Genomic DNA, 19,191 nt, shown 5'->3' with positions numbered 1-19,191 from the left:
GATCGTTTAATCCAAAACTTTCATAGTGCATGTGGGGAAACCGAGGCCCAGCAAGGTGAGGTGACTTGCCCAAGGTCACACAGAGCCAGGGCCAGGTCCTAGATTTCCTGATTCTCAGGCCAGAGAGTTCTCCTTTATTCATATGAACCTCCCCTTCTTTGCCTCACCCCTGAGGTCCTGAGGCCATGTGTCTCCGTGCCCTCAGAAGAGATGGCCTTGGCAGAACTCATCTCTGCCCTGGCACAACAGGTGAAGGGGCAGAGCTAACAGCCTGGCTCCAGGGGCAGTGCTCCTGGGCACCAGCTGGTGTGGAGAGGGCTTCCCCAGCCCAAGAACCTTGTCACCACCAGAGCAACACTTGTTCCTGTGCCCCAGACAGCCCCCGACGTGTGGAGAGACACGCAGGGCTCTGCTGGTGGAGGGAGGGAGCCCCTGGAGCCAGGAAGGTGCCCAGGAAACAGAATGCATATGTGGCGGGCTGTCCTCCTCTACTTTCTCTCTACAGCCTAGGCTCTGCAGCCAGAAACCCGCGCCCCCGCCCCGCCCCCCAGTCAGCCTGGGCGTCACCCCTCCCCACCCCACACCATTTATTCCCTGCGAAGAATGCAGATGTGACGGTTCATTCATTCCCCTCTGCAGTCTGCTCCCATCGCTGTGGCCCCTACAATCGGTATTCTCCCACGCACTCGGCCAGCTTGGCCAGATTTGCGGTCACGCCACGCATGCGCTGGCTCCACCCCCCCCCCGCCACGCCCCCCCTCCGCCCCCGCCCCCGGCCCCCAGTGGAGCAGCTTCTGGTTTAGGCTGCACGTCTTAGACCCTCTTCCAGCTTCTGCTCTCGGTTTCACAAATACACCGGCACACACTCTGGTTACCATGGATTTCAGGGAGGGTCCATGGGATGTGTGCGTGTGTGTGACCTACGTGGGAACCGTCTAACGAGATCATGCTGTTGCTCCAGGCAGCTCAGCTCCCAGAGAGCCCGCAAAAGGTGGCGGGAGGTGCAGGAGCTGGTCTAATCCGAATCTCATTAGGAGAAGCAGGAGGCATGATGATGGAACGGAGGTGGCAGGCCCTGGGGACAGAAGTCTGGCCAGCTGACCCTGTTGCTTCCCTGTTCGTGGGCAGAGAGAGAGGCAGGGGTGGAACTTTCAGGAACCCTCCTGCTTTTTGGACAGCAAGGGTATATTCCCTGCTGAGGGCTTTACATAACTCCATGACTGGAACTCATTTCTCTTCCTCTCTCAGGCACACACACACACACACACACCTCATACAGGGTAGACTCCATGTCTCCCAATCTTTTTCTCATGCTGCTTCCCTTCTTTCCTGTTTATGTGCTTTTTCCTCCTTCTCCCACCTGGCAAAATCTGATTCAAACCTTAAGATCCAGCTCAAATGATAGAAGCCATTCTGGTTTCTCCCAGGCAGAAGTAGAGGCCCTCTCCACTATGCTTTCTGTACCCAACATTATTGCAAACACTTAAGACATGCAATTACTAATTCATGGATTTTTTTCCTGTATGAATTCCTCAGTGGCATGGGGTATATATTACTTATCCTTGAATTCTTAGCTGGGAACCTTGCACATGGTTGATATATGCTGAAAACTTGCTGAATTGAACTGAAGCAGGAATTTAGGGGGCAGGGTGGGAGGGGTGGGACAGCATCTGGCAGTTTTCATTGGAAAGAAGATGGTGTAGTCCGGGAGGATCACAGGGTACCCTGTTTTTGCCCTTCTGTGAACATCTGCATAGCATGTAGACCATTCCAGATGATGTGGCTGGCCCTTTGCTCACTGCCCTTGATACACCTCTGCCACTGTTTTGTGTATCTTACACTACCTGTCCTCAACTAGTCTGTTATCTTTTCCTGGTCAGGAGTGGTGTCTGTTTTCTGTCTTTCAGTACAGAGCATTTGGGAGACCTCAACAATTTGGTATCTGCAGGTTAAAAAGAACTTGGAGATTTGGGCTTCAAATGTAGCTGTCAAATTTCTTGTCTGACTTTAGGGATTATTTTTGTAACAATTGTGAGTTTGGGGGAAATTCACCAGAAAAACTTTTGGAATAATTTTCCTAGAGCTTCTTAAGGATAGGATCCTTTCTCCACCAGTCTTCTCAGAGCAAGGAAGGTGGGAGGCAGGGGGAGAGGGGTGGCAAAGTGACTTTAAGGTACTATTCTCATCTGTTTACATTGTCAATTTCAAGCAGGATATTTTTCATATCACTTTATTTTCTCTGCTGTGAAGCGTGCTGGAATGTCAAAGTTGTTGCACAAAGTTAATATGGTCTTCAAGAAAGAATAGATATATGTACAGAGTACACATACATACACACCTACTTACACACCTGTATGTGCATATGTCAGCAGCACTGAGAGAATTAACTTGTATATGGAGGAGGGGGCTTCCTTAAGCCCGAGGGAAAACAGCACATCGTATGTGGGAGGGTGGTGCTGTAAAGCCAACTTAATTTCCTCTGGCTTACAGATACAGGGAGCAATGGAGAAGCAGAAATATTCTAGATGTGGCAATAGGATGATGGTGATTTTGTTGCTGCTGAAACAAAACACTTCAGGTTGGCAGGAGCTGGGGAATGACCCCTCCTCCCCGGGGAGCCCCAGGAGCTATGCTCCCCTGAGGGCCTCATCAGAGGGGCTGAGGGCGCAAGGTGGGAATAAGGTGCAGAAGGGGCTTATCCAGGCCATAGCACCAGGTTGCTTACAGCCACAATGATATCTTGACTCTAAGCAGGAGCCTTGGAGAAACCAGCTGCAGCCTCGAAGAAACCAGCTGCAGCCTCGAGGAATGAAGCAGTTGTATGCGAGCATGGGGGAAGGAGGCTGTAATGAAATGGGCCCATTTCCTGTAAATTAGCAAAAGGGAAAAATAAGAGTATAATGGGAATTTCTTGAAGTTAGGGACCTAGTTTAATCCAATTTCTTAAACATCGCTGTAACTTTTTTCAGCCTAACTTGGGAGTGGGCACTGTATCCTGCTCATTTCTACGACATATGCCCCCACCCCCACCAACATACACTCAGAGGCTGTAGAGGGGCAGCATCGCCTAGAGGGAGTTAAGGGGAAGATGAGGTTGAGTCAGCCCTGTGGAACCCAGGCTTCCCTTAGAGGCCTGTCACACTGCTCACCTGGGCCAGACAGGGTGGGGTGGGAACTCTGGGGGAAGGACAGTCCATACAGGGAATAAATTATTGCAAGGGAAAGGGATAATATTTAGGACTTGTCCTGCATTAGAACATGGTCTAAAGGATGGAGCTGCATACAGGAACATGAGCGCCAGAGGGTCCTTGGAGGGGTATCTTTTCCACCTCCTTGGTGTACCACATGAAAGCTGAGAGCAGAGGGGACCCATAACGTAAGAGAGCAGATCGGAACAAACTGTATCCTCAACTGGTTTCCTGAAGGTTCCCACTTGTGTTCACTCATGATGGGAATCAGATCCCCCACCTTGGGGCCTCTGTACCTTTGTGCCCTTTAGACCCCAGAGGAGAGAGAGACCATGCACATCGCCCATGGCTCTCCAAGTTGGAACCTGAGGCCAACTCCTTGATCTTGGAAAATCACACCAGAGAGATGAGCAGGAACGTGGGAGCCAGCTGTGGCAAGCACCAGCCACCAGGTGTCACTGCTGTGTCTGTCTTAGAAGGGGAGGCCAATCTGCGCAAGTGGAAGAGGCTTCTGGGAGATTTCCAGGTGCTCCACCCCTTCTTGAGCAGTTTCTCAGGAACTGCTTCCCGGGAGTGGAAAGAATTGGGCCATCCTCACTGATAGAGAACAGATGGCGGGGCGGGGTTGGTGGCTGTGTACACTCCACTGTGGGCGCTGTGTTCCCCAGGGCATCAGGCCTCTTATCCAGAGTGGCCAAGGGGGCAGCAGGATCCATCTGCACCCACACGGGCCCATCCTGGGTCTCTGACTCCCACCCCTCTCCCACCAGCTGATTCCTAGTTTTTTGAGCCATTCTTCTCCTGGATTGTTCCTCCCTGCTCTTACTCTTGGAACAGAGAGGACCAGCCAGGAGGCTGTGTTCTGAGAAGGAGGGCCCCATCTCATCCCTATGAAGAGACAGCCGGATGCAGGCCCTTGTGTGAATCTCTGACCCTCTGCCCTCCCTCAGCCATTCCCTTGCACTTCCTTTCCAGAGAACACGGGCTGGCACAGAGCTGGTGCGCTGTCTAGTGCCAGTGAATGGGGTGGTGGAGTAGCAGTTTTGGAAGATGGGATCCTCAGCCAGGGAGACACGGGTTTCTTAGCCTCTTTGGGCCAGAGCTGCCCACCATGGAGGAGTTTCCAGCAGGACTTCCCAAACCTCACCTCTAGGCTGCCCCTGACCATCTTCTGCTTGCTTTGGCCAGGACAAGATCCAGATGTCGGTTCATAGCCCAGACTTACCCAGGAGTGATGAGGGGGGGAGGAGAGAGAAGAGAATATGAAGTCTTTAGACACACCTCTGTGCTTCTGGGTCCAGAAGTTTGGATGTGCAGTGGATGTCTTTGAGCTGGGTGGACCAAATCAAGCCTTTGGAAGTCTTGCTCTAGAAGCTGCAGGGGCAGCAGAGTACGTGGCTTGTCCTTGCATCAGGAGGGTGGGATAAGAAAGGCAAAGCTGAGAGCAAGAAAAGGAGACAGAGAAAACAAATGGTGGGCACAGGCACCTGGGCCACTGTATTCAAGTGTGGCCAGAGGAGCTCCAGGGGCAGGGTAAGGCCTAGATGACCACAGATTGCAGCAGGCGGAAGCACATCATGAGGTCCAGTGGGATGGGCGGCTTCAGGTAGTTTCCATCCAGCCGCAGGTAGCGGAGGTGTGGCACATTCTCCAGATCCGAGGAGAAGTCGTGGAAGGCAACTAGATTGTTGGGGCAAATCTGGGTCCCATTGATTTCTATGGAGAAAAAGGGGAGAAGTCAGCAGGAGAGATGGGCAAGGGGTCAGGCCTGACGGGGCTGGAAGCAAAGACAAAGAGGAAGAAGAGGGTAGACAGGGACAAGGACTCTAGAGTTTTCCTCTCTGGAACTGGCTGACCAGTTCTTGGGAACGTGTGACCATGAATGAGTCGACCCTAACCTCCAGGCTCCGTTTACCCATTTGTGAAACAAATTAAGTTGGAATTGATCAACAATTGTTATGGAAAATTTACTCAGAAGAGTCATAGAGGAAGTAAACTTTCAGCTGAACCTTCAAAGATAGGATTACAGCAGGTAGAGACCTGGGGATGGTGTTCTGATGCTGTGACCTATTTGAATGATATTGTGGAGGCCAAAAAGCTCATGACAGAGTTTGGGACCAGTAAATAGTACAATGTGATATACTAGGAAGACTAAACTGGAGAGGTAAGTTGTGGCCACCAGTTATGGTAGGCTTTCAAATATTTCACTAAGGATGGGGTCTTTGATTTCCAGTCTGAGGAATGGCACTGAGCAGGACTGTTGCTATGAGGCGGATGGTGGGATATATGAACCATAGTGTCCTGGAGTGTTAAACCTGGAAGGGTCCTATGATCAGGTTTATACTATAGAAAGATGAATCTGGCTACAGTGTGGAGAAACAACAGGGGGAAGCAAGATCTGAAGCCAGCAGGTGGATGGATTACTCTGGAGGTTTTCCTGTGAACAGGATGTGAGGCATGATGATGAGCAGGAGATGGTTACATTAGCTGAAATAGGGATGACAGGAAGAGGAAAGGGGGCCTGGGAAGGGCATGGGGCCCTAGGACACGATGAATCTGTTGATTCTGAAGTTGATTACCGATTCTGGGGAAAGTAAGCTGGAAAGGTAAGTTATGGCCAAATTGTGGTAGGCTTTCAAATGGAAAATGAGTTTCCATTTTCTCCTTCACCTCTTATTAGATGACATGAGGTATGTCATCTTCTAAATGGAGCTTTTTATTCTCCCTAAGCCTTGCTTGTTTTATCTTCTGTGGGTTGTTGTTGTGGTTGCTCTTCATCTCCTTCTTCCTCTTCCTCGTCTTCCCTCTCTCCCCTTTCTTCTCTCTTCAACATTGGAGTAGCAGAAAGAGCCCTGACATAGATAGATTTTCTTCCTATGACCTTTGTGACTTTGGACTTTACCACCCTGATGCTTAGTCCTCAAATCTGAAATGGTGAGAGTGGGTGTGATCTTTCTGTCTTCAACCTCAGAAGGCTGGATAATATACTCCCCTACCCACCCCACCCCTGTAGCCTGTTCTTCCACAATGTGGTAGAAACTTGTCAGCCATGTATTAATCAAGGTATCCTTTCTGTCTAGATTTGTGGCCTATCCAGCCTCCTGGGGGTAATGTGTTCCATTAGTTTGCTACCTGCAGGGTAAAATTAGACAGTAGTTTTCCCTTTTCCTGAATTTGTTTCTTACAAGATTTTAAGAAGCCTTCCCCTACCTTTGTGTAATTATCTCAGATGAGTGAATAAGCCTGTTCTCCCACCTGCTTGTTTCACTATTATAGAAATTCAAAAATCCTCCTTTCATCCTTTGGCTTGAAAACTAAGGATTACTAATATTATTTTAGGAGTGCTTCTCTTTCCTCGTGGTGTCCTTTATCTGTGCAGCTGCTGCGTTCCTTGTGTGAATGTAGCCTGATTTTGTCCACGGACCAGATAATATTCTCTCTTTTGTTTTCAAACTGTTCTGCTGATGCTCTACTCAGACCTGACATTTTTGATTGAAGTAAAACTGTGACTTCGAGCCTCTTTTCTGGCCTGCGATTTTTTATCCCAATCCCGGGACCCTGTAAATGTAGCTTAGGCAAATTCTGCCTTAAGTGTACTATCTTATATGACTAAATCTTCCAGCCTTCCAGATAGATTCAGAAAGCACCTGCATATAGACATGTTCTTCTGGCTGCACATTTTTACCGGTTGTACACTCTGAGTATATAGTTGCCTCTCTGTGTATGCTTTTTACAGACTCTTTAAAACCTAGGCTTAGGCTTGGGAAGAAGCCTCTTTCCTCACAGCTGCCAGTTTCTGCAGTGGACAGGCCCAGGACATTTCAGAGTCAACATTTAAATGTCACCATTCTGCTTTTAGGAGAATGTCCAGGGCTATATTCCATGTCTACCTTACCTATAGATCTGGAGGGCAAAAGAGCTGGGGCTGATGGGAAGGGGTGGAGGGAGAAAAGCTATTACCCTCCAAGCATGGTATTCTCACTTTATCCATATTAAACTATTAAATCTTCATGTCAACTTTGTGCCAGTCTCATTTTACAAATGAGGAAACTTCCCAGAGAGGTCAGATATCCTTTTAAGGTCACATAGATAGTAAGTGGAAAGACCAAGGTTTGAAGACCAGGGCCACATTGGGTGCTTTTTGCACCCACCCCGCCATGAGGCTCATGAGAAAGTGTTGAGGCAGAAGAGACTCCAGCTTCCCTCCCAGTGGCTGCACCCCAGCCCTGCCCCCACTCACTCTCGATGCTGTTGTTGTTGAGGTACAGGTGCTCCAGCTTGTTGTTGATGGCGGGCACGTTGCTGATCTTGTTGTGCGACAGGTGGAGCACGAGTAGGTTGGAGATGTTAAAGGAGTTCTTGGGGAGGCCCCTGTCTGAGAGCTTGTTGTAGTTGAGGCGAATGAAGGCCAGGTTGGGGAAGCCCTTGAAGTATCCACTGGGGATGGTCTCAATTTTGTTGCTGTCCAGGTAGAGCTGGTGAATGGCCACGGGGATCTTGGGTGGCATCTTTCTCAAGATGTTGTGGGCCAGGTTGAGCTGCATGAGGCTTTTAAGGCCCTGGAAGGTGTCGGGCTTGAAGACGCCGTCGCTTAGCCTGTTGTGTTGGAGATCCAGGAGCAGCAGTTTCTCCAGCTTGCTGAAGACGCCGGGTGGGATTCTGGAGATATGGTTCTGGCTTAGCCTCAGCTGCTCCAAGTTCTGGGGCAGAGCCGAGGGCACCTCTTCAAGGTGGTTCTTTTCCATGTAGAGGAACACCAGGCTGGGTAGTTTCTCTAGCACTTTCTGGTCCACCTTGCGAATTCGGTTGTTGTCCAGATTGATCCACCTCAGGCCCGTGGCATTCTTGAAGGACTCCACTGGGAGCTCAGTTATGAAGTTGTTCTGGAGATAGAGGTAATGGATGCGGGATGGGATGAGAGGGACCTTTCGAAGATTGCGGCTGTCACAGTAGAGGGCAGATGGGAAATCAGGGGGGCAATAGCACTCCCGGGGACAGTCAGGAAAGATAGATGGAGGGCCTGGTGGGAGGGGAGGAGGCAGGTCTGTAGGCTCCGATGGCTCATCGGGCTGAGGAAAGCTGGGTGTGGGCCTGAGTCTGGGTCTGGGCTGGGGCCTTGGTCTGGGTCTTGGTCGTCTTGTTGGCTGGCCTTGGGCCTCTGAGGCCAAGATGAGGAGAAGTGGGAGGAGCCAGCAGAGGGATGACCTCATGATCCAGGTGACGCCCCTGTGGGGAGGAATACAGGAAGTCAGCAGCCTGCTGGGCCTCAGTAATGAGAGGACATGTCTTTGCAGCTAGAGTTGGTCAGGATGGGCTCCAGGGGCAGCTGTGGGAGGGACCTGTGGAAGCATCTCCTTGTTTGCCTGTATCCAGCAGGTGAGAAAGTAACAAGGGCTGGAGGGTCTGGATCCCTCTCCCAGAGGCCTAGCCACTGAATGTGTTAAGCTTGCTCTGGAGAGTGTGAGCCATCTTGGCAGAAAGCACATTGGGCTGTGAATCAGGAGTCCCGGGGTTTCCTGGAGAAGACCCTTAACCTCTCTAGCCCGCGGTCTCCCCATTTGCATCATGAGAAAATCACCCCTCCACTTATACTCGCCTTATAGGAGGGATGTTAGAATATGTGAGCCATAGAGTCCTGGGGTGTTACATCTGCCGGGTCCTTACGGATCCCATAACTCGGTGGTTTTCAAACTGTGCCCCCATTTCTGTGGAGTCCTCCTGAGAGAGGGAGACCAAGGGGATGGCCCTGGGGTACCCCCAACCCACCCCTGTGCCAACCTGAGCAGCTCTGCGTTTTTTTAATCTGTTATGTATATTGAGGTTTAGCCAAAGCATTCGTTTGAAAAAAAAGTTGCATTGCTAAAAATGTTTTGAAATCCACCAATCAAGTCCAGACTTGACTATTTATAAAAATTGAGTACTGGAGGAAAGAAGTAGCTTGTGAAGGCCAGGAAGCTATGTAACAGCAGACCCAGGACAAAACCCCAGGTCTCCATGGGCTCACAGAGCTCTTGGGAAGGAAGTGCTGCAGATACCCTTGTGTCTGCCCCTGATCGCCCCTCACCCGCAGTGCTCAGCTCAGAGAATGCTGGTCTTTGCCAGCAGGATACACACCAAGAATTTCTCCCCAGATGTGGAGGCTCCTGGGGAAGTAAACAAGGAAGGAACTGAAAGCTATGGGGGATACAGGAAACTAGTGAACATAACAAAAAGGAAGCAGACTCATAGGTATATAGAACAAACTAGTGGTTACTAGTGGCGAGAGAGAAGCAGGAAGGGGCAATACAGGGGTAGGGGATTAAAAGCTATAAACTATTATGTATAAAATAAACTAGGATATATTGTACAACACGCAGAATATAGCCAATATTTTATAATAACTATAAATGGAGTATAACCTTTAAAAACTGTGCATCACTGTATTGTACACCTGTAACTTATATAATATTGTACATCAACTATACTTCTATTAAAAAAAAAGCTGTGGGGGTCATTTCTTCTGACCTGGTATTGCTGCTTTCCATATCCATTGGAGTTGGTGGGATTGAGGTGGGATATAAAGAAGAACTTCCTGCCTCAGAGACATAGTGGAATAGGTTGCTAAAGGATGTTTTCGGGTTGCCCTTCCCCTTGGTCCTGATGACACCTCAGACAGGGCCATGTAGTTTGAGTTGAATTAAGCTGGGGAAATTGCAGTAGACCCAAGTCTGCAGATGGAAATTGGCTTCTCCCATAGACTTGCTCCCCTGGCCTGGCTGGGTTACCTGTACTTTCCCCTCCCAGGGCCATCATCCCTGTGACAGCCCCTCTGGTCTCCCTCCAGGGTCTCTGTTTCCACGTTGCTTCCAATGGCCCTCCTTGCTGCTGCTTCACAGTTGTGGTGGTCTGTCCCTCTCCTTCCTGGGGTCTGGGGCACATTGGAGATGCAGGTTTCTTGGGGTGCCCTGTGAGAGAGTGGGCTGGAGTGTATCCCCAGCTGCATCTGGACCCTGTGAAGCCTCTGTTCCAGGCTTCCCCTCTCTTTCCTTGGAGCCCACATCTTTCCTTGTGTGACCCAGTGCTGGCTTCCTGCTGGCTTTGCTCAAAGGAAGACGATAGAAGCCCCTCACCAGCTACTTAGTCCTGAGTCTGATGCTCGGGAGGAGCTGAATGCAACAAGAAACAGGAAGGAGGGCAGAGCTCACCCTGGAGGCGCAGAGGGCGTCTCCCCACACCTTTCACACATACCCCCTGGACACCCAGCCTGCACACTCTCACACACACACCACTCCTCTCCCCGTACCACACACATAAGCAAACGCCCGCTCCCCTGTCGTCTGTGTGCATGAGTGAGTCCTCATAGAGGATACTGAGTATGGGAAGGAAGGAGAGGAAGAAGGAAGGAAGACAGATGAGGAAGGAGGAGGGAGGAGACTGCCCTGCAGCTTCTGTTGCTTCTTCACCTCCCTCTAAGGTGGTCTCTTCCCAGGCAGACCTCTCCAAGGGGTCCTGGAGTACCATGTCCCCTGGGCCTCCCATCACAAAGGACCTTGCAGTTAGATTCTTGGCTTTATCTCCAGTTGAGTATGTAACAGTCTTGGGGATACACCAAAAGGACTGAGAAGAAAAGACATTCATTGTAAAACTAAACTTGAGTCTTGTTGCCGGACCCCACACCACTTGTAACTGGTGAACCATGAATTAATATGTTACAAGTCCTGTAATTTTCTTGAAAATAGCACAACCATATTACACATAGATTTTAAACATGTGGTTAAAACATTAGTGTACTAAAATCAAACATTTTTAAGAGCCCCAATTTTTGTGACCTTGAATTTTTTTGCTTTGGCGTTTTTTATTTCCTGATCGCCCAGAAGCCTGACAATAAGCAAGAGCTCTCTCGTGGTGTGAGAAGCCCTGCCCTGGGGAGGCTTCCCAGGCTGGCTGGGCCCTCTTTCCCTTCATTGCCTTCGTCACCAAGAGCATCTACCTGGTGCTGGGCCCTGAGGGAAGCAAGTAAAGCTCGTCCAGAGTGGAAGCCTGCTCTGTGAGGCCCTGTGACTCAGGCAGCTGGCCCTCAGTCAGGGGTGTTTCTTGGTGGCTCAGGGCCTGGACAGCACTTGGCATCATTGTCAGGGGTGACAGGATCACAGGTTAGTCACAGCTCCACCTGGCAGGCCTGCCTCCCACTCCTTCCCCACCTCCTATGCCAGACCTTTTGGGAACTTCTCTTATCTTCCCATGGGTCCTCTGACCCTTCTACACTCTAGACGTCTGGGGCTGGCCAAGCTCCTCTCAGAGCTGAGAGGCGGTTCCCAAGGAGAAGCTCCTGGGGCTGTTCCGTGGAGAAACTGGATCTGTTCAATTCCCCTTCTCTTAGCCCTGTGGCTGAACCATTCTGTGTGTGTGTGTGTGTGTGTGTGTGTGTGTGTGTGTGTGTGTTCGCATGCACATGCACTTCCTTCTTTAGGAAATAGTGCTCATTTCTAAGGCTTTTCTCATCAGGCAGTGCCCCGTCCTGCTGGAGCCTGGGCAGCCCCCAGAGTCTAAGTCTCCAAACCAGAATCTGTGACAGACTGGAGGTCCTTGGACTCCAAGGGGAGCCATAGTCTTCCTCACAAAGCCCAGAGTCACACCTTCTTATGCTCCTGTCTTCCAGAACCTTCTGTCCAGTCATAACAGTGCCTTAGGCTGGGTCGTAAGCGTGTGTGAGTTTTAAATTTCGTATGCCTTTGCAAGCACGCCTCCCAGCTTTCTGCTGGGCTGTGCTCACTGCTTGCTCTGTGAACGCATGTGGACCACCTATAACCACTGACCTCCTGCAGCCTGTTCACCAGCATCCGTTCTCAAAAAGCTGCTCGTTTGTGGGGGGAAAGCAACTGCTTTGACTGACCCAAAATTCACTCTCTCATTTAAGAACATTTTCTTTTTTTCTTTTTAATAAATTTATTTATTTATCTTTTGGCTGCGTTGGGTCCTCGTTGCTGCGCGCTGGCTTTCTCTAGTTGTGGTGAGCGGGGGCTGCTCTTTGGTGCGGTGCGCGGGCTTCTCATTGCGGTGGCTTCTCTTGCTGCGGAGCACGGGCTCTAGGCACGTGGGCTTCAGTAGTTGTGGTGCACGGGCTCAGTAGTTGTGGCTCGCAGGCTCTAGAGCACAGGCTCAGTAGTTGTGGCTCACGGGCTTAGTTGCTCCGCGGCATGTGGGATCTTCCTGGACCAGGGCTCGAACCCGTGTCCCCGGCATTGGCAGGTGGATTCTTAACCACTGTACCACCAGGGAAGCCCTAAGAACATTTTCTAAGAGAGTTTTAAATTCAAATTTCAGTTCCAAGTATTAGAGATTTGGGCTTGAATCCTGGCTCTGACCCTCTTCCTCAGGCCCCAGGCTCCTCAACTGTGCGAGGATCAAATGAGATCACACACATTGAGGTGTGTTGTAGAGCATAAAATCTCTACAGATGGCAGTGGTTTCGTTTATTCATTTATTTGTTTATAAAAGAGCATATTCTCTAGAGAGACTCTGACCTATTTTTTTTTTTTTTTTAGGCCGTGCTGTGTGGCATGCGGGATCTTAGTTCCCCAACCAGGGATCAAGCCCATGCCCTCTGCACTGGGAGCACAGAGTCTCAACCTCTGGACCACCAGGGAAGTCTGAGAGACTCTGATTTTTAAAGTGAGATAGCCCTGTCCCTGCTTAGCTCATAAATTCATTCATTTAAGGTTCAAACTCCCAGGACCCTTGCAATGTTTAGCCTCAGGACTGGGGGCGGGTGGGGGGGGGGCGCGGGGTTGAGGTCCACATGGGTTTGCCAAGTCATTAGGGCAAGTTTACGGGTAATTGGCTTTGTATGGAGAGAGTCTAGGATTGGGGCTGGGCTGGGAGTGAGGTTGGGTGTGTCTCCCCCTGTTAAAGAAGGATGACTCCACACTACTTCCTGGTGTTCTTCTTTCTTGTCAGATTTCCCATCTAGCTTGTCATCCCTGAGCCTCCGTGGCTTAACACAGCCAGTGACCCTACCATGGAGGATGGGGCTGCCCCTGGACACACCCATGGACATTGGGATGACCCTCTTTCTTTGTTCCCTTCCTTCTGTCCTAAACTCAGACTTCTGAAAGCCATCCTGTTCCCTTTATCTCTCCCTGAAGCCCAGAAAAGAGTTGGAAGCTAGGTGAATCAGGTGATCTCTGATCAGCTATTAGCAGAGGAGTGAGGCAGGCCCAGCCAGGCTGCCTGAGACTCTTCCAAGGCCTCCAAGTAGGGCTTGTGGGGTCCTGAGGTAAGGAAAAGGTTAACATGGAGGCATGATAAATTCAGCACATCACTGATGCACTGTCTGTTTCCTGGGGAGTGAAATCAGAGTAAGGGTGAGCCTGATTGGGGGCAGAGGCAGGGAGCGCATCACGGTGCATATTAGACAGGGGACGTGGGATCACAACCCGTCTACCTCGACCTAGTGACGTGACCCTGTTCTTGCCTCAGTTTCCTTATCTGTAAAATGGAGATAACGAAATCTTCCCTATCCCTATCTTCCTCATCCAGTTGTTTTCAGAAGTAAGTGTGATAAGCAACTTTAAAATGTGCTGCAGATCAGAAAGTGCTGAAAATCAATATAACACTATTATGGAGAGACAATCTGTATCCCCAGTGTCTACCACCAGGCAAAGTGTAAACACAATGTTTTTTTTGGCCTCAGGCCACTAGTCCAGAAGAGCAAGTTTTCCATTCCAAGGGCCTGGGGAAGAAACAAGGGTGAGAATGGCTCTAGTCCTCTGACAGCCTGTCACCTCACCATATCCTTCTCTCTGCCTCCATCCCCTAACATCTCCAAGCCCTGAAAAAAGCATACAAGAATCTGTCTGATGCACTGGGTGCTTGTAGATGTGGGTCTCAACCCTGCAACTCTTCAGCTGTTTAGCTGGGTACTCTTGAGAAATCTCTTACCTCTACTAAGCTTCAGTTTCCTCATCTGTAAAATGGGCATACTAACACCTTCTTATCAGATCATTTTGAAGGTTAAGTGAGGAAATGTGTGAAAAGTGAGTGCTCAGTGAATGTTAAGCTATTATTGACATTATTTCAAAGTGATGGGGTCTCTTTCCCTTCAGCTTGGTCAGAGGACAGCCCTGCCCTCCACCGAAAGGCTGATCCTTGCAGGTGGGCACATGGATTTTCCCCAGCTCTCCTACACAGAGAAATTTCCTCCTCTTTGGGGCCTGTGAGACCACACTTGGGTCTCAGAACCAACAAATTAGAGAGAACACAGATGCCCCCGGCCATTCAGGGAACGTTTACTCTGTCCCTCCAATTCAGTAACCCCCACCCCTAGCCTTTCTGAAGCAGGCGAGGGGATACTGACCAGGGACGGTGCACTCTCCTGTCCTCAGCAGGCTGTGGAGTCCCACTGTGACCCATGACTTCCCATCCCAACCTGTTGCACCTTTCTGCCCCTTCCAGCTTCTCCCACAGGCCCAATAAATAGGGCTGCCGCCCCCTCCCCCAGGAAGGCGAAGGGGGAGTGTTCAGCCCATCCTCTGTGTGAGCCCATCAGAACAGACAGCTGTTGGACAGGGGAGCGGGGGCGGGGTGGATCTAGAAGGGATGGGGAGGAGCCCCACGCATGCCCCTGGGGGCCCAGGGCAGGCAGGTTAGCAGGTAAGAGGAAACATAAACTCTTTGGAGCTATCTTGGGGGAACTTTCTTTCTGGAATGTTCCCCCACGACATACCTGTCAGTGCTTACAAGGAGAAGGGAGGGTGAAAGCTCACAGGAGGTCTTCCCTGTTCCCTCAGGTGCTTGCTTCTACTCCACAAAAGAGGGTGGCCCACTTGGGACGCTTTGGAGCTCCTCCACCAGACGGTCCTGGTCCAGGAAGCCACACAGCCCTCCTGTGCAGCTAACTGCCAGAATCCTGGGCTCATCAATTCCACACAGGTCTCCTTCAGGCCCCTGGTTCAGGTTCTCAAGCCCTAGCTGACCCTCAAGTCCTAAGACAACAATAGATTCCTGGGTCTTGATCCGGTGGGTCTGGAGCAAGGGGTCCAGACATCTATATTTTTAGTAAGCACCCTTCTCCCCCTCCCCTGCACTCAGAGGATTTGGAAGATCAACCATATTTGGAGACCCTGCTCTAGCCCATGCCCTGCCTGCTTTGGGACAGCACTCTGTGTCGTCAAAGAGGAATGAGTCGGGGAGATGGAGAGGGACCATCCTATTCGGAAACAAGACCCATTCAGTTGGCCACTTCAGTTTTCCCCTCCCTGACTGATTAAGGAACTACTGTCTTTTTTCCTCTCCCACAGGGACCCCTTACCAATGTGGGATAATTTTGAAGTGGCTTTAAAGAGAAATCTTATCTAGCTGCCTGCAGAAAAAAGAAATGAATTGCCCCCAGAGCTGGGAATTAGTACCTCCAAAGTCAGAGCTACTGGGAAGACACCGTGCAGGTTGGAAACCTGCTTTTCTCTCTCCCGCTCAATTAAGTTCTAAAGAACGAAGAAATCCTTCCAGCTCCTGCTGTTGTTCAGCCCCTTCCTACTCCGCCTGGACTCAGGACACATGATTTCTTTTGGCTCTGCCATCTCAGTGGGGAAACACACTTTCTCTTTTCTCTTACAGTTGGGGAGGCGTGTGAGAGGGCAGGAGACAAGATGCAGTGTGTGTGCGTGTGCCTGTGTGTGTCCCTGCCAGTGTCTCATCCTTATGTGCTCTAGCCCTGCATGTCAAATGCAGAAGAGTGGAGGTGAATGGACAGGATGCCTTCATATTGTGTGTGTATTCGTGGGTGTGCATGTGGAGTGAGAGTGCAGCCGCTGTGTGACACGTGTGTGTGCCTGTGACAGTGTGTGACAAAACGTGAAAGGTGCAGAGAAATGGGTTCTAGAGTAGGGTTTCTATGGGAACTTGATCTGTAGAAATACTGTGTGCAGCATAACTCTGTGCTACAACAAACGTCTGTACCAAGAAAGTTTAGCTTTTGCAACAAGCAAATACATGGGTACAGAATGATGCAGAGGAGGAAGAGGGTGGAGAAGAAATGAGGAAGACTAATTTGAGCTCCTTTGAAAGGAGAAAAATTTGGTGGAAGGAAGGAAAGAAGGATGGAAGGAAGGAAGGGAGGGAGGGAGGGAGGAAGGAAGGAAGGAAGGAAAGAGAGGATACAGACTAGATCAATAAACTAGCTTGGATGGAGCAGGAAGAAACCGGCTGGAGACAGGAGCCTTCCTCCCCATCTCCAGACTGGACTTACCTGCACCACCTGCCTCTCCTCTCAGCTCTGGGTTTAGTCGGCAAGGCTCCCTCCGTTTCCCCCCGCCCTTTGGTGGAGCTGTGGCAGCAGAGAGCCAGCTAGAAGTTCTGATCTCCCAGTGGTGTGTGCCTGCTTGTGTTTGCCTGGCTTTTCTTCCACCGGATCCTATTGGGGTGGGGAGGTTAGGATGGGGGAGGGCCGGGCAAATTGTAAGGAGGGAGGGGAGGAGTGAGGAAGGGAGGGGAGGGAGGGAGGGGAGAAGGAAGGGAGGAGAGAAGAGAGGGAGGGAGCTTGGGAAAGGAGGAATGACAACAATAAAGTCTTTATTTAGCAGCCAAAACTCCCAAAGACTTCATCCACACACCATGCCCACTAACGGACCCGTTTTTAATAACATTTCCTTCTGCTGCTGCTGCTTCTGGGAGGGAGACTGTTTGACCCATGTTTGGAAAACAGGCCAAATTAACAGAGGAAAAGGAATGAAAAGCGCCAGACTCTTTCATTCCTCCTCCTAACAATTGCCTTGCTTCTAATGCCCCTCACTCCCCTGCTGTTACATTCCCAAATGTGAGGGGTGTGGGATGTGTCCTCTGAGCAGTGACAATCCTTCCCTGGCTCACCTTGTCTAGGAGGTTGCTAAGGGAATGGAGTCTTGCTGTGTGTGAGTTAGCACAAGAGACAGCCTTGGTTTGGCTGCCAGGATGCTCAGAGGACCAGAGAGGGAAAAGTCTGGCCTGGGATCACACTGCAAAGGGAAGGCAGAATAAAGATTTTATGTAAGACCTAAAGTGGTAAGGTCTGACAGTGGTCGGTGTGAACAACATCAGTGTCTTCTTTCAGCTTCTCCATGTATATCACACTCAGGAGAGAGTTGAAGGCTGTATCGTAATCACACAAAGTACATGAGGAAACCCAAATGTCCCCTGTCCATGTCATCCCAGAAGACCCATTCAAGTAAGACCATTACCTCTAACAATTCTCCTCAGTTAAAACACTGCAACACACTTGTAGCTAAGTGTTAAGTAGCAGCCCATCAAAACTTCCTGCCACCTCAGCTGATTACTTAGAAAATTTGATGATGTTTACTTTTTCTATCATCAGGTCCCTGGAGAGCTGCTTCATTGGAAGCATTTTGCGATTCACTGGCTTCATATAGCCGGACCCTTAGCCTCCTCCATAAAGATGTGTCTCCTCCAGAAAGAGCTTCCCTTCCTGGAGTCTCGGGGGCACCAGTTGGTGTAGCTTCACCCCAAGGGAGGTATTTATCTCTTTTTGGTGCGTCAAGGACAATATGAGGTGAAGGCTGGGAAAAGTGGTGGGAAGTCAAGATACTTGGGTTGCTGCTGCAGTTGCCCACTCCTAGGATGGAGCGAGGGGGCGGAATGTGGGGACAGAAAAGTGCAGGGAAGGCAAGGCAGTGGGGAGGTGGCTCTCCAATGTGGTGGATTACAGCTACATTTCCAGAGAGTCAGGACCTGCTCACACTTCCCACCCAGGTTGAAGTCCCATCTCGGGGGCTCACTGCGTATTTGATCTGCACAGTAACTGCTGCTTGATTTCAAGCAGTGAGTGCTTAATGCAAGAGAAGAAAGGGCACGATTGTCTATGATCCTTTACACAGGGAGGCAGCTCAGGCTCCCCACCTCCCCACTGCCCTGTCTGGAGACTCTGCCAGGAAGGAGAGGTGTGGCCCTGAGCAGTTTGGGCTCAACTGCCCCGTGGTCATCAGGCCCACAGGGGCTGGATCTGGGTCAGACCCTCACCCCTCACAAACTGAGGCTCACACCCAGGCTCGGGTGGCTGGGGGTCCGGGCAAATGCACAAGAGGGAGGAGCTGTGGGAGTCCTGTGGTAGCGCACCCCTCAGCCAGCCTGGGGGGTCTGGGTCGCCTGGGGTGAGTGGCTCCTGGTGGGTGAGGCAGCATCCTGCCCATCGTGGTATAACCCGCAGCACCCACCTGAGGCTTGGCACAGCCTGGGTGCTCAGTAGGAGTCTGTTTCATCACATTTAAGAGGGTTGAACAAGGACATTCTCTGTCGATCTCTTTTTTAAAAATGTTATTATTGTAAAAATATGAAAAGCTAATACCTTCTCTTGATTCAAAATCCAAAAGGTACAAAAGATTGCACCAGGGAAAAGTCTTCTCCCCCTGCCTGTTTCCCCGTAACCCAGTTTCCTTCAGGACACAATCAGCATACCAGTTTCTTGCGTGCTACCAGATTTAACTTAATGTACATACAAGCAGTAGGTTCAAGCAACTATGCACTTTTATTTTTACTCAGCAGGATATCTTGATGATCACTCCATATTGGTGCAAAAGGCTCTCTCTCACTCTCTGCCCCATATCTGTCTGAGCAGCCCCTCCTGATGGACATTTGGGCTTGTTGCCACCTCCTGACCCATTTTTAAGGTAAGCAGTGCTGGGCTTGGAGTCTCACGAACTTGGGTCCAGTTCTGGCTCTGCCTCCTTTCCATGCTAACCAGGTGGCCTTGGGCTACTCATTTGCCCCTCCTGAGCCTCAGTTTTCCCATCTGTGTGTGGCAGGTATCAATTGCAGTCTACTGAATAAGTAGTTAAATTATTTTATAATTTAAACTTGCTTCTATAATTTAACTTAGTTTCTGAATCTGAGCACTCTTGTCACTGGGACAGTGGAAAACTCCACCTCAGTCCTGGGTGTCCCTCCCCTCGGGGTTGTCCAGCTGCTGAGGCAGTTAACGTTTCACCTCCAGCGCTGCAGGACACGCCCTTCATCCTGGGGGGCCCCTCTGGCCTAG

General features: G+C 50.4%; 1 protein-coding gene across 1 annotated transcript; it reads right to left on the bottom strand.

Moving 5' to 3' along the window:
• Nucleotides 1-2,214: 2,214 nt before the first annotated feature.
• On the bottom strand, nt 2,215-16,581 carry PRELP (proline and arginine rich end leucine rich repeat protein). The gene is made up of 3 exons (XM_068541536.1): nt 16,414-16,581; nt 7,429-8,414; nt 2,215-4,904 (listed from the first exon to the last, which is right to left on the bottom strand). Exons 2-3 carry the CDS (start codon nt 8,396-8,398, stop codon nt 4,729-4,731), a joined length of 1,146 nt encoding a protein of 381 aa, XP_068397637.1. The 5' UTR covers nt 8,399-8,414; nt 16,414-16,581; the 3' UTR covers nt 2,215-4,728.
• Nucleotides 16,582-19,191: the final 2,610 nt, after the last annotated feature.

Source organism: Eschrichtius robustus, chromosome 3 (genome assembly GCF_028021215.1).
Source record: "Eschrichtius robustus isolate mEscRob2 chromosome 3, mEscRob2.pri, whole genome shotgun sequence".
Taxonomy (NCBI): domain Eukaryota; kingdom Metazoa; phylum Chordata; class Mammalia; order Artiodactyla; family Eschrichtiidae; genus Eschrichtius; species Eschrichtius robustus.
The sequence above is the reverse complement of the archived record's forward strand: the minus strand, read 5'-3'. Positions and strand labels throughout refer to the sequence as shown.